The 14,405-nt window shown below is 39.1% G+C and overlaps 1 protein-coding gene across 1 annotated transcript in view; it reads right to left on the bottom strand.

Moving 5' to 3' along the window:
- Positions 1-14,405, bottom strand: part of MED27 (mediator complex subunit 27) — a 147,374-nt gene that overhangs the window by 88,642 nt on the left and 44,327 nt on the right. Inside the window, exon 3 of the mRNA XM_090022224.1 lies at positions 6,975-7,105. Coding sequence (XP_089878350.1) covers positions 6,975-7,105 — 131 coding nt within the window. The remainder of the gene's footprint in view (positions 1-6,974; positions 7,106-14,405) is intronic.

Here is a 14,405-nt window from a genome sequence, read left to right as displayed (position 1 = left end):
TGATATGGCTAGAGAATGCAAGATTTCTATACTGAAAGATATACAAGCTAAATATGTATATGAAATCACTCTTATCTTATGCTACAAGGACCTAACTTTTAATCTTTTTTCTTCATATGAAAAAGATTAATGTAGGAAGCAAAAGGGTCACTATATTGAAGCAGCATGTTCTTTAATAGATCCCATTGCTCTATCTTGCAAAAGTAAAGCTAAAGAAATACTGAGAGAAACTTAAACATGACTGCGGATATGAAATGAGCTCCTAGTATTGAAAGTTATTGGAAACTGATCTCTTCCTTATTAATACAATTCCCCATCATATACAGGCAGGTATCTCCATGTTCCAGAATGCAAACAGTTTTAATCTTTAATTATATTCTCAACTTCACCTCTTCTAGAGAGAGGTAGAGACCTGGGCCTGAGGATTATCTCTTTATTGCATATCATCTCTGCGGTATTTAATGAATATTGTTACTTAATACACCCTGCCAGTAGGGGGAAAGCAGAACTTTAGAATAGCACAAAGAACCTGAGATGACTTTTTTCACAACGCAACAATGTTACAGCTCTACGCTTTTAGCTCTTTCCTTCCTGAATAGTTTTAAGAGTAGCCACAGGCTCCTCTTCCATGAGAGTCAAATATCTGATTTCTCTTTATAGAAGGATAAAGTAATTGTTAGCATGTTATATATAATACTGGTTCTGTGACTTTACATGCTAACTATCACAATTGGCTGGTGCTTCTGTCGGGGTCAATGCAGGAATCCCTGGATGCAATTTCATGGCTTGTATAATTCACAAGACCAGACTGTATGATCACCAGGGATCTGGGTTTTCCATTTACCGTGGAAAAACATGGATTTTCTCCTTTAAAGGAAAAAAAACCATGGAAAACCACAGGTCTCCCTTTGTAGGCTGGCAGAGTTGCAGCCTGCAAGGGGCTGCTTGGACTTGGGACCAGCAGGAGTAGGGCAAATCAGGCAGGAGGCACTATGTACATGTGCATGTGCACACATGCATGTGGCAGCCAGGCAGCATGGACAGCAGCTCTGCACTCCACTCCAGCCACAGCGACTGCCACCTTCCCGGGTGGCAGCTGGGGCTTGGGCACTGCTGGGGTGGCCAGAAGGCTGTGGGCCCTGGCCCTATAGCCCCAGCAGCTGTGGGCTCCCTTGGGCAAGGCTTGGCGGGGGGGTGAGGCATGGGGATGGGAGGCTGTGGGTTGGGTGTGAGGGGTACCAGTGGGGACAGGGGGTTGTGGGTCAGGAGTGAGGAGCACCAATAGGGCTGGGGGGAGAATGGGAAGCTGTGGATTGGGAATGAGGGGCAACGGCAGGGGCAGAGCACTAGCATATCACAGAGCAGCAAGGGGGACAGCTGCAGCTGGATCCGTACCCTGGTAAGCAAAGGAGGGATGGGCAACTCTGATTTTCCATGATAAAAAAAACAAAAATCAAATGCCAAAATATATAGGTATTTAGAATTCATTTTATTAAAATGACTGAGAAACTGGTAGGCTTCCAAACTACTTTAACATTATAAATATATCAATAAAACATTATGTTCAACTGATACCTATATGTATAGTGGCATTTCATTGTAATCATCGAAAGTCACACAGTTGAGGTTTTTTAGAATCAGAGAACTTGCAATTCCATCACAGAAAATCAAGATCTCTGATGATCACAACCATCTCTTCTGGCCTTAAAAAACTAGGAAAGATCAGCAGGCTAGGCATTCCCCAAATAATCTGCTTTTACTTTATTAATGAAGGCCCTAAATTCATGAAGTAAGCAAGACAAAGAAAGGAAGGCTGGAGGAAGAGGGGAGGGCAAAGGGGAAAAAAATTCTAACATTCACCGCAGAAACCTTGCCAGGAAGGACCACAAGGATTTTTCAGTCGTGTCACTAACAGCTGATTTAGAAAATGCTGTTTCACACCATAAAATCGTCAGAGGACCTATTCTGGCACATCTGGCTATTTGGAAGCCTGTTTATTACCTACGCATTTTAGTTAACACATGAAACAAAGCAAGTCATTTTTTCACTAATAATTTTTTATGATATAGTACTAAAAAATCTGCTTGAAATACCTAAATATATCATTTCCTCACACGAGACAACTGGCTGAAATGACCCAAGTCCATGAGTAAGCAGGATGCAATTTTAGAGCTTTTCATACACAAAAAGCTATGATTCAATAAAATTTCAGTTGGTAGAGCACTGGCACCAAGTAAATAGAATTGGCATCTATCAGTAAGTTGTATGAAATGTGGAACAATGCTATTGCAAACAGAGTTATGGATGTTTGCTTAGCATTTGAAGGTAGCAGTTGGCATTGCCAACCATCTTCTTCATAACCAATATCCCTCAAGACTGGGGGAATAAAATGCATATACCCCCTGTTATGTGCATCTACTCTGAATGGACTACAAAGGACAGAGGCAGCTCTCCTGTCTGAAACTTCAGGAGCTATCCTGAACTAAGACTTGCCATTGACCCAGGTGCTTAAAAGAACCAGGAGGAATGGCGAAACCTCCCAGGAAGAGGCCCGAGACATTTAAGTGTCATACTGACAAGCACGCAAGCAAGGAGGATTGATTTTTGTTTCAGCAATGAAGGCCCCTAGTCAGTGAAAAATACTTGCCAAGAACTGGAAAGTTCTGGGCTAGCAAAAGTCGATTCGTGCAACACGACTCATGCCACGATGAAAGACTCTAAAGAATGCTCAGACGTGGATGTGGCAACGCCAAGTTTCAGGAAGAATTCAAGCTGAATTATTACGCCACATTACCTGCCAGTCTAGAAAAGACTAACGACTGAACTGGAGCATTGAGAAACTGCTTCTGTCATGACTAACTACAGGTTATAGTTTTTGGTTGATACCCCTAAAACTCCCCGTTATTACTATTAAACCCCCTGTGTTTGCCACAAGTACAACCGCAATAACAAATGAAGTCAGCTCCCTGGGGTTCCTCTGTTCCCTCTTCATCAGACCGCAGTGTTTCGCACTGATGTGATTTTTCAGCTTTGCAGTAACACATCAGACAGTTTGTTACACTCTCAGCAGGACTGTGCACTGGCAGAGAGTTCCTCCTAAAGCTAACCATTTTCAGCAGTTTCAAGCCATCATGGCATGGCACATGGCTTTCGGAGGTAGGGATCAAGTTTTAGGAGTGAGAATTTACCTTTAATTAAATGATGCCAGAAGAAATAAAACAAAAAGACATTTGGGCAATAACTGTGTTAAGCGGTCTTTCAATTTTAGAAGAACCCAAAGCAAGGGCCCACATTTCCTCACTTACTTTTTAAATAAAAAAATACAGTTGCAGTCATGGTTGGCAGAAGGCCTGAACACATACCCCTCTTCTGATGGACTTCATAAGAATTCAGCATGTATGAAGTTGAGTCTGGTTGAAACAATGCTTACAGATGAGTCTAGTTTTGAATCTCAGCCCTAGAAGTATAGAGGCCATAAAATATTACACAATGCCAACCTCAACTTTGTAATAAGGAATGAAGATATGGATTCCAAGATAACTTACACAGCATGATTTCTACTAAGAATAGAAGATAAAATATCAGTCTCAAGTGTTATATTTTTTTCTAGAAAAGAAAAAAAATGCCAGTGATATAAAATATTCGTCAGTGCTATTCTCTAAGCCCTGTTAGCAACTGAATCCTAGGCAAGCTGTTTTAATACCGAAGTCTCTCTTGGAAATCTGCATGAAAGGCCTTCAGACTGTTCTTTGTCCATGTCATTATTCACGTTACTTCCCGAGACTGAGGGTGGTAGTTTCCTGACATTCATTTGCTGACTGACATCAATTACTGCTGTGTTGTTGTTCGTTCCAACTTCAACTTGCTGCCCTGAAACATGATACTCAACCACTAAAACGCAGAGGTAGTCTTATCTACTGATGCTATAGAAAAAAATTTGCAGTAATGAATTTGCTCTGAATAGCTTTAATTGACACCATATCCCTATATGCAGCAGGTCTCAACCTAAAGACTTACAAATAAATTTAAATACATTTCAGGAAGCAATCAGCACGTGTGCCAAAAAAAAAGTTTCCTCCTCTCCTCCACTACGAAATAGATCCAGAATAGAATTTTTATTATATAAATGCCAGAGTTAGGAAGAGTTCACCATGCCCAAAAAAAATCTCCTTTCAAGCAAGAATCTTGCTTGCACTGAAGATTTTTTTCATTTTGCTTCAATGAAGAATAAGGAAAAGTAACAGGGCAGGAATTATCATAACTCCCATGAAGCTAGAGCACAACTAAAATCATATAAATCTGTTTGTCACACTATACTTATACTGCGATTAAAACACCAGATTAACTATAAAAATAGAACTGAAGATACACAAACATATTAAGATTAAATAGGTGCATCAAGGACTGGTTAGTTAAAACAGTCAGATATAATCATCCAGAACGGTAGAAATTCAGCACATGTTCCTTTTGAGGTAAACTAAACCCGTTCCAGATCATCTGCAACAGCATGTCAATGCACAACAGCACTGGTACCAGCTACACAGGACAAAGCAACACCATTTTACAGAAAAGCTAAATCACACGCAGACCGTTGGGTACCTGGAAAGACAGTTAGCTTCCTCTCTGTGTTTTCCCACTGCAGTTGGAAAATATTGTTTTGCTGGTTCTAAATCTCTTATCACAAGCAGGAAGGAATCCCAAATTATGCTCTTTTTTTTTTTTCGCTTTTTTTTTCTTTTCTTTCTTTTTTTTTTTTTTGGTTCTATGTTATTTTTTTTTAAAGCATCTCTTCAAAATGTAAACAAATTCAAACACCTCTTACCTTCCCCTCAACTCTTATCAATAGAGCAAATCCAGCTCCTGTTCATTTTATGTAGCATATTTGGAATCTGCAGACCCAGGATTCCATGAAAGAAAAGAAGTTTCCAGCTCTTGCATTTGAGAAGAAAACATTTCAAACATGAATTAACCTTACCTGATGCAGCATTGCCTGCCTGGATCTGCACACAGCAAGAGAATGACAGAAACAACAATTCCTTTGCCCACAATTATTTTCCTTACCATTTGGATTCAAAAATCTAATGACTCCAAATGAAAACCCTCAACTGTTTCTTGCTTAGTTTAGTAATAGAAGGGGAAAGGAGAAGAAATAAAGCCCATGAGTAAGAAAGAAGAAGCTAGAAGTTCCTGCAAGGGAGGAAATTCACAATGAAGAAAATTACAAAAGAGAAAACGAGGGAAGAAACAGAAAGGTCAATGAGGAAGGAACAAGGGGGAAAGGGGGAGCATTTAAAATGAGCTTAAAATGAGCTTATCTTCCACTTGAGTGATAGTGAATGTGGCAATGAAGTATTGAACAAACCGTAAAGAAAACTAAAAGTTTAGTTAACACACCAAGGTACAATTATACTCCGATCTCTCTGTAAGCCTACCACTGAATTCAATGGGAAATCAAGCGAAATAGGAAAATAAAACAGTAAAGCATTCTGAATTTATATTCTCAGTGTAGCCAGGTCAAAACATTTAAAAACAACCAGTCAGGCTCCCAAATCTCAGGAGCTTTTTAAAAATGTGTATGTTTAGAGCTATTTCTATTAGATATTTTTAGTTACGCACTGGTCACATTTTCAGGCTTTTCTCTGCAACCATGAAGGCTAAGATTTACTTATAAGTAAGTTAAATATAAAAGGTGGAAATCTCCCATAATGAGAATATGAGAAAAATCGGGGCTTTGCGGAAAAAAACCCCAAATATCTGCAGACTACAAAATAAAAACTGCAAGGGCTAGCTAGCAACACAATACTCCAGTTCATGAACCATCATGGAAATCAGTCCTCTACAGCAAATATCTCTGACACTTCTGCCCACAAAAAACCCCTATTCATCAGCCAATTTTTTCCCCCGGTTTATCACACTGCTTGCAAGTTTGTACATCAATGCAGTTACACAGATACAAAAGAGGGCAGTATCTGACCCTACATCTTGTGCTTGTATCAAAGCAGCCTTTTCAACCAGCCTGCTATTGATGTATTGGTAAAGATACAACATTGTATGGATTTTTCAATTAGCAGCTGTTTAAAAGTTACTATACATGGGGAAAGATCTGCTGATGGCACTGTTCTCATTCATCTTGAGGGCATTTGGATTTCCCTTGGGCTTTGCACCAACTCAGTGTTGGGGACTCTGGTGACAACAGAGAGGCTGATGAGACTAAAACCCCCATGGACAGTAGTCTGGTATTTATACCTTGTGAATCTTGTTCTTTAAAAAAAATTAGCAGTCAGTTTTCACAAACAGCACAGATGATAGTACAGTGAATAATTGCTTAACACTTCATTTCCTCCCGTTATAATACTTTTTTGTTGGTTTTGGGTTGTTGGTTTTTGTTTTTTTTATCTGTACCTAAATATTTTAAGCAACTTATTAATTTATAAAGCTGAGTTGTGGGTGTTCTGTGTTTTTGGCATTAGAACACAAGACTGCCTAGAGTGTTGATTGTCTATGTCCTTAAACAGTTTCTAGGTGTCCTCATAATTGCTTGTCACCTGTAAAGCAGGTTTAAATCTAATGCCAAATTAACATATGGTGAACAGATGGACTCAGAACAGACATTTGTCAAGAAAGAACTCGCAACAAAGACTCTTTCACTCCTCTTATAGGACCTTCAGAGGAGCCCTACTTGAGGCTCCTAGTCACCCTAATCAGTGAAGAATCCTGCTTCAATGTCAAAGCACAGGGCTCGCTGGAAAGAAAACTCTTGTAACTCTGATTTTTCCTTGTCACAGTCCCAAGTAACCTTTAATGACTATAGCAGGCAGCGACAAATTGTCTTTACAGTGCCCACAGTCCTTATTCCTACTGGAGTTATCATCCCCCTACAGAACAAAAACTATTTCTTACTAAAAAGTTGGGTTGTTTTTTTTAAATTGGAAACACTACATAGTGCAAATTCTCAAAAATATTCCAGTACTTACTGAGGCGGTAAGACAAGGGTTGTAGGCTGGGCTTTTGGTCTGCGTTTTGCAGATACTCCCATCTGGTTGGCTGAGCGCTTCAAAGATTGTTGATTCAATAGGCCAGACGCTAGCCCTGCATGATATTGTAACTACATAAAATGAAAAGAAAAAAAAAAATCAGTAAAAAAAAAAAGTGTATTTTTAAAATCCCGCCCCCTTGCAATATTCTACCCATCTCAGACCTTCAGCATCAACGTCCTTGGTAACACAACAGCTCCTTGCCAGTTAGGCAGCACTGGACTGACTCTTACCAGCAGAATTAAAACATGCACAAACAATCCTGGTGTTGTAGTCTGCTGATGAATACCATCAGTGAAAACGTGCATTTGTTAAATTAAGGTTTTTGGGGGGGTTTTAATGCCAAAAGCAAACTTTTTATTTAATGCAAAAGGCAAACGTTATTTGCAAGCGGGTCAATGATCATAAAAAGAAATTTGGGGGTCCTTATAAAAAAGGGTTCAGGGAACACAGCCCTTTGCACTGGGAGAACCTAGTTCTCTTAAATTGTTTTCACTTGCTCCTTGCAGTTTTACAAATGAAAATGTTATATACAGCAGTTCTCTTCCCCACCCATTTTTAGTCGTCAATGAAAGACAATATGGGAAGGACATATGTGAATCTGCAAGATTTTACTGAGTGTGTCCTCATTGCCTGGAGATTTAAAAAAAGATACATTCACACTGATGTCTTCATGCTGAAATGAATTGTAGGAATGACAAGTTACAAATTAACTTCAACACCACTTATATCAACCTGTTCAGATTTTCCACCAGTCTGAAGTTAAAAGCTTCAGATATTTATTTCATGTCAGCAAAAAATACAATTTCTTCCACATCACAAGTCCTGTATCAGTTTTTTCACTGAAGCATCCATAGATTTGTTTCGAAAAAGGTCAGCTACTTTACAAGTTAAGGAAACTAATCCAATGACCAGCACAGAAGAAAGGTCATGGTCAGAAAGCTATGATTAATAATGCTCAGAAAATAAACCCTTCTTAGGCAAAACCACCACCCAAAGGACTGACTAAAACTAGGGGAGCAAAGGCAGCCAAAGTAATCTCCTTGAAAGTGGCTATAAAAGTGAGTGAAGCTCTCCAGTGCAACCAATATGACTAGAATATCTATGTTTAGAGCATCCATAATGCCTTTTAACAGGTTCCTGACTTACTTGGTCAATTTGGTATGTGATCTATTGGGTGGTGCAACACCGACAGAGATGCATAGCATTCTTAATAAAAGCAGAATTGCTCTCAGCTTGGGAAAGGGAGGGGCATCTAACAACTCATCTTAGACCAATGAATTTTGTTCAAATTTGTTTTTTCTCCTATAGATTTCTTAAATGGGAAATCAATGAAAGCAAGGGACAGTCTAAGTTTGAAAGACAATGTTTCAAAGTGTCGGGGGCTTAAGGTTTCAATCGTCACTACTAGAATTTGCAATGAGTGCAATATGTACAGCATTTTATGGAATTAAAGGAAAAGACAGCTTGGCAGAAGACCCCTCTGGCTCTACAATTTCCTTGCCTTTGCTGCATCTTATTAAGATCGCTGCAAGCTCAGCCATTTTGTCCCTGCTGACACCACTCTGCAAGACTTAGGCTCTACAAGCAGAGTGGCGCAGGCAGGTCTTTTACCTACATGGTATCACTTTGACCATGTGCTCAAAAATGGAGCAAAAATTGTTGGTTATTACAGATGAGTTCTAAATATTACCACTTGAAAAATATAGTGGCCATGATGAAAAGTCCAAGTTTAGCTCTCACCAAAGAGCTATGTACCAGGAAAGAGGGATTTTCTTTTTTTAATTTACTATTCCCCAAAAACAGACTCTGTCCTTGAGGGCTGAGTCCAAGTGATTAAGTGAGACTTTTGTTAATTATATGTATTATATATACCCAATGCTGCTTCCAGGAACACAGACCCAACTGTCAAAATCTATAAGGGCCCATTAAATATTTACCAAACCATCTTTATAATGGGAGAAAAGGTCAAAGTTAATAAAACTGACAGGCAGCTCCTGTCCAGCCTGATTTATACATTATTTAAGCATCACATACTGTATTCCACAGAATGCGTTTTTGAACTGAAAGACTTGGAAAAATGTTTCCTTACTCGCTGGTTCTAAAGAACAGAACCAAGTGTAAAGGCAATTCAGAAATCACTGAAAAATAGAGATGTTACCAGAAAATGTTATTTACAAAATCTAAAGTGCAAGGTCCAGCACATAATATACAATGCATTACATTTTTATTCTCCTCTTACCGTTTCACAACAGAAAACCTTAGACTTTTCCAGAATCCTCCTTTTTTGAACTATTTAACACTGCCAAAGTAGAATTTGCAGTTTTCACTGCAAGGCAAACGTAAATAAAGAAATTGGGGAGGAAAAAAATCCACCTTTTCATCACATGCTTTCTATTCGGAGCTACTCAATTTGTAATTATTCTCTCTATTGTTCTGCCTTCATAGATTTTTTTTTTTTTTGAGGAATCCTTATTCATTTAATCAATAACTCTTTTTCAGGAGGTATAGAGATGGGATACGCAATCACAATATAGCAGTCTCACGTTTTAAAAACAGCAACACAATTAAACTGTCAGAAGTTTCTTGCACTCTCATACTTTTCAGTGGTCTTCATACTCAAGCGGCTGTTAGCACTTTGCTGGCTAGATGGAAACAACTGACAAGTGGCAACAGCTCTCAGATTAAAATATGACAAATATCTATTGTACCAGAATGCTATCAAACTGGGCAGTAATATAAATCATGACTTTATTAACCATTTATGATACCATATTATTCAGCAGTATTATTACAGCAAGACTTCCATGTTACTTTCAGCTTTCAAGAATCCCAGCTGGTTTGAGAGTAGCTCAGGTCTTTACCTCCCACATTCCCCTGTTAAGTTTTGATGACTGATCTTCCCACAACGCATGTAGAAGCAGCATAAACTCTAAATTCAAAAAAAATGAAGGGGGGGAGTGTTCGGACGGGGTGGGAGGCATTCTCCTTTTAACACTCAGCACCTGGGGTACACAGTGATGTCAAATCTTACCACTTTACCACAATTCATGATACATGATGGGTTTCTTCTGCTTCTAGGAAGCATGGGAAATATCACATTTTTAAATTTTAAAATGTTTTGGCTCTCGGGTATTGGTAGGAAAAGCTTGAAAATATCATGTGAACATACCAAGAAGGTTCACCTAAAGGGTAAATACAAAATAGTTTTGTTTTTTTTTAAATCATGGCTTTTAAATTTATGATTCCCAACTTTTGACTCCTTGAGATTGGAAACGTTACCTGCATTTTCAGGTATAAAGGATGTTCCCTAGTGTTGTAATGGGGCTAAAACAACAAAAATAACACTTTCTCCATTTTTCTGCTTATGGAAGGATGTAGGGTTCTCAGACTTTAACGACTTGGTTTCTTTCAGTCTTTTTCTCTCACAGTATCCTGTTTCCCCAATCTAGAAACAAGAAAAATAGCACCATATAACCACGCAGGCTTCCAGAGACTATGAGTAACCTATGGAACACAGCTTGCAACATCTGTATTACGAGTTAGTTATTGCCAGATGATCTATTCTGGCAATAGCTAACTCGTAATACAGATGTTGCAAGCTGTGTCATTTTTGACAGGCAATTGGCGGGGGGGAGGGAGGCTTAGTCTGTCTGTCCATAACGCTCTTGGAGGCGTGGCTCCTGATGCAGTAGGAAGGGGGTGGTGCATGGCGAAACACAGAGCAGCAGCAGTGTGGGGCAGTGGGTGGCAGCAGTGGCTGCTGCATGCAAGGTTCCTCCCCCAGCTCCTAGGAGGTGCCTGTAGCATGTGGTGGTGGGAGGAAGCACTCCATTCCTTCCCACCCCATCATTCTTGATGGGCAATTTGCTAGTTAAATAATAATAGTATTAGATCTGCACCTTTCAGCAAGAAATAGACTGGAAATAAAATTCCTGTTGACTATACACACACACACACACACATAAAAAAAACCACACACAATAAAGTTGTCAGCAGGACCATGGTATGTCAAATGGCCTTTTGCTTATATAATTCATACTCCAGAGGTTCTGTCAATGTAGAGCTCTGACCGAATGAGCACATGGCACACAATGAAGAGACCATTCAGCTTGGAGAAACAGGAAAAAATATTACCTGGAGCATTCACAAGGAATCACAACAGTTAAGTGTGTACGTTAAATGCACATGTTAAGCGTTCTTGAAATGTGTGGATTTGGTTTGGTTTTGCTTTGTTTTAAATAGTAATGGCTTTGCTTTAAGAAGTATCAAATCACAAAGTCACTTTTTGGGTTTGCTTATATCCATACCCCAATGATATTTTTTCCAAATGCTTTTAATATAGATATAGGTACAGGAAAATACATGAATATAATAAGATTCGACAGGTAGGAGAAAGTAATAGTAACAATATTTCCTACCTCCTAGAGAATAAAGGTTTCATTACAGTGGGAACATAGCTTTATCCATTCCTAGACTTTCCAAATACACTCCATAAGCACTCCAACCAAAAAATGCCTGCTTATTTCCCTCCTTTTTAGATGCACAGCATTTTGCCCCCATCATTAATTTTTTTCCCCCTTTCAGCTAATGAGGGAGTTTTCTAGTATGATAAAGCTGTAGTCAGTCTTTTGAACAGAGCTATGAGCAAGCAAGGAAGACACGCCCCTGGTTTCATCTTTGCAAACGAAAGAAGGCAAAAGAGAAATTACGTTACTTTAATTGATATTTTTTAAAGCAGATATCAGATAATGAGACCAGTTTGGAAATTCTCTTTTTTCTAAACAATGTTTGATCATTTTAGAATTATTTTAGGTATCCAACTTGGCTGGAACAGCATCACTGAATCAAAAGTGCAGGGTCTTCAATTTAGTTACTTACATGTTTTCTCCTGTGAACCAGGGTTCAGCCAGGCACCCTGTCTTTGCTCTATGCATGTGACTCAAATAGAAAATGATTTTTTTAAAGAATATTTAGCCCTCAACACTCATTCCAACTCACTACATTACCCAAGCTATCCATCTTAGACACTAACATTGATAGCATGTCATTACTTTCTTCTTTCAAGTCCCCAAATACAGTAGCCATGTCTTTTCTCTCATCCCACAACCTCTGATCTAACTATACTAGGGAATTAGCAAGCTTATATTTCAATTAATTTCTTCCATGCAGTCGCTCATATGTGCACTACATCACCAGTCCAACATCTGATGAGTACACCAGAAAATACAGAATATTCCCAAGAGTTCTAGACATGCTCCTCACTCCTGGAGAGAAGAGGTCCAAGAGGAATTGTTCCTGAGAAATTAGGCATATACATAAATAAAAGTATGTATGGGGTCAGACTAGATGATCTGTTCAGGTCCCTTCTAACCCCAAACTACTACTATGATATAAGTATGTCTCTTTTTAGGTAGTGTCTCAGTTTGCTTTAAACCGTCTCTCCTTTGCTATAGATTTTGTCATCTTTTTGAGCCCAATATTTATGCTTTAAGTGCTGTTTTAATTAGTGTCAAATTTCAGCCTGAGAGTGTTTGTCCCACATTTGTTTCCAAAAACACATTCAGCATAGGGAAACTCCTGACAGCAAGTCAGTGCCTTGATCAGTGCTGTCCTTGCTCACTCCTTTGGGAGTTGGAGTTGGAGTTGGTGTTGGTGAGGAAGCAGGTGAACATTATGGGACAACTAACTTTTCATCATGCCTTAATGAACAAAGGGCTTGCAAAGAAAAGAAAACATGTTCCCATTACCAAGAACACTCAATTGACAAAGAGATTTTGGCATCCCTTCTTCTCAAAAAGCCAGTATCCAACCGCTGACAAAGCTGATCGCTGTAAATGGAATCACTTTTTTGTTGCCGTTGATTTTGTTTCTTAGTTAAAAGAATAAGATGGAAATAAAAAAATATTGTTTCATGCTAGCTGATGAAGTTCAAGCTCCTCATCGTGAGCTATACCTAGGAAAATGCCCATCTTGCCCTGTACACTAACTCTTAGAGAGCAAGTTTTAAAGAGAGTTAAAAGGATCCGTGTAAATAAAGTCACCACGGCAGTGACCTTTCCATCCCCTTTCGCTAGCCTTCGCACTTATATTTCCGTGAATCATCTGGATGACCTAAGGAGCATTTTCAAGCTTTAAGAAACAACTGGTTGTGTCTTATTACAGTTGACTGGGAGTTAGGCTTCAGCCCTGAGCTCTACTACAAGCTTCCTGTAGAACCTGAATCTTTCCATTAAAAGGAAAGATTCCTTGTGACCTACTTGACAAGGTTATCATGAGAGGTCCAGATAGCATGCTGAAAGGATCTATATCATTAGACTGGACTCCTGCCCAACCCTGAAACTGCAGCATCACCCTAAAAGACTACTGAAATGATAAAAGTTCTGTCCTTCAAATGGGCTATTACACCAAGGTTCCTCTGAAGGCCGCTGGTTTCTTTCCAAGAGGAAGTTATCAACCCCTTGGCACTATTCTGTTGGAGTCAGTCACAGCCCTGGTAGGGCCACCAATACCCCTCTTAATAAAACCGGTTCTAGCATCCAAGTCTGTACAAGAGTTACTACAGTTCATACAATCAGGACTCATAGTAGAGATGATATCTTTTATCAGACCAACAATATTTTTGCAAAAAAAAATTCTTTAATGGCAAGCTTTCAGGCACGAACACCCTTCAAAAGCTTGCAATTAAAGCTTTTTGTGCCCAAAAGCTTGCCATTAAAGATTTTTTTTTTTGCAAAAATCTTGTTGGTCTAATAAAAGATATCATCTCTACTATGAGTCCCGACTGCCTTTTCCTCTAGACCAATACAGCTACAACAACCTGGATACAATTCATACAGGGGGGTTTTTTGTTTTGTTTTTTTGCGGGGGGAAGTGGGGGGGGTGTTAAGTGTTTTGAAATGGATTTTCCCCATTAGATTAACAACATTTAAATTGCACTTCAAGGTAAAATGAAGGGATTCTTTTTTTTTTTTTTTTGTTAAAATCAGGCTGTTCCCTAGTTTAAGGAAAACTAAGATTTTCACCAAGTGTAAACAGTACAGGATGCTGATATACTGTATTTTATACATGCCTCAAATTGTGGAAAGAAAAAAAAACCTCACACAGTCCTCAAAAGTATAACCATATACTTTAAGCTCAATTTGTCTGCAAACATTCAGTCGGACTCTCCAAAGGGCTTGAGCTAGTTGCAGCATATCAAGAAAGGAAACCTAAGCAGAAACTAATTAATATTTGCTTGTGTAAGTAACACCCAGGTGCATAAAAAGCAGCCCTGGAGGACTGCAAGTACAAGAAGCACTGGGGCTGGACCCAATGATCTTGTGAGGTCCCTTCCAGCCCTAATGTCTGTGGAATCTATGAAGAACGTGG

This window comes from Crocodylus siamensis, chromosome 11, assembly GCF_052110815.1.
Source record: "Crocodylus siamensis isolate JL-2025a chromosome 11, ASM5211081v1, whole genome shotgun sequence".
In the NCBI taxonomy this organism is placed as follows: Eukaryota; Metazoa; Chordata; order Crocodylia; family Crocodylidae; genus Crocodylus; species Crocodylus siamensis.
Note: the sequence above shows the minus strand (reverse complement) of the source record. Positions and strands in the feature narration are given on the sequence as shown.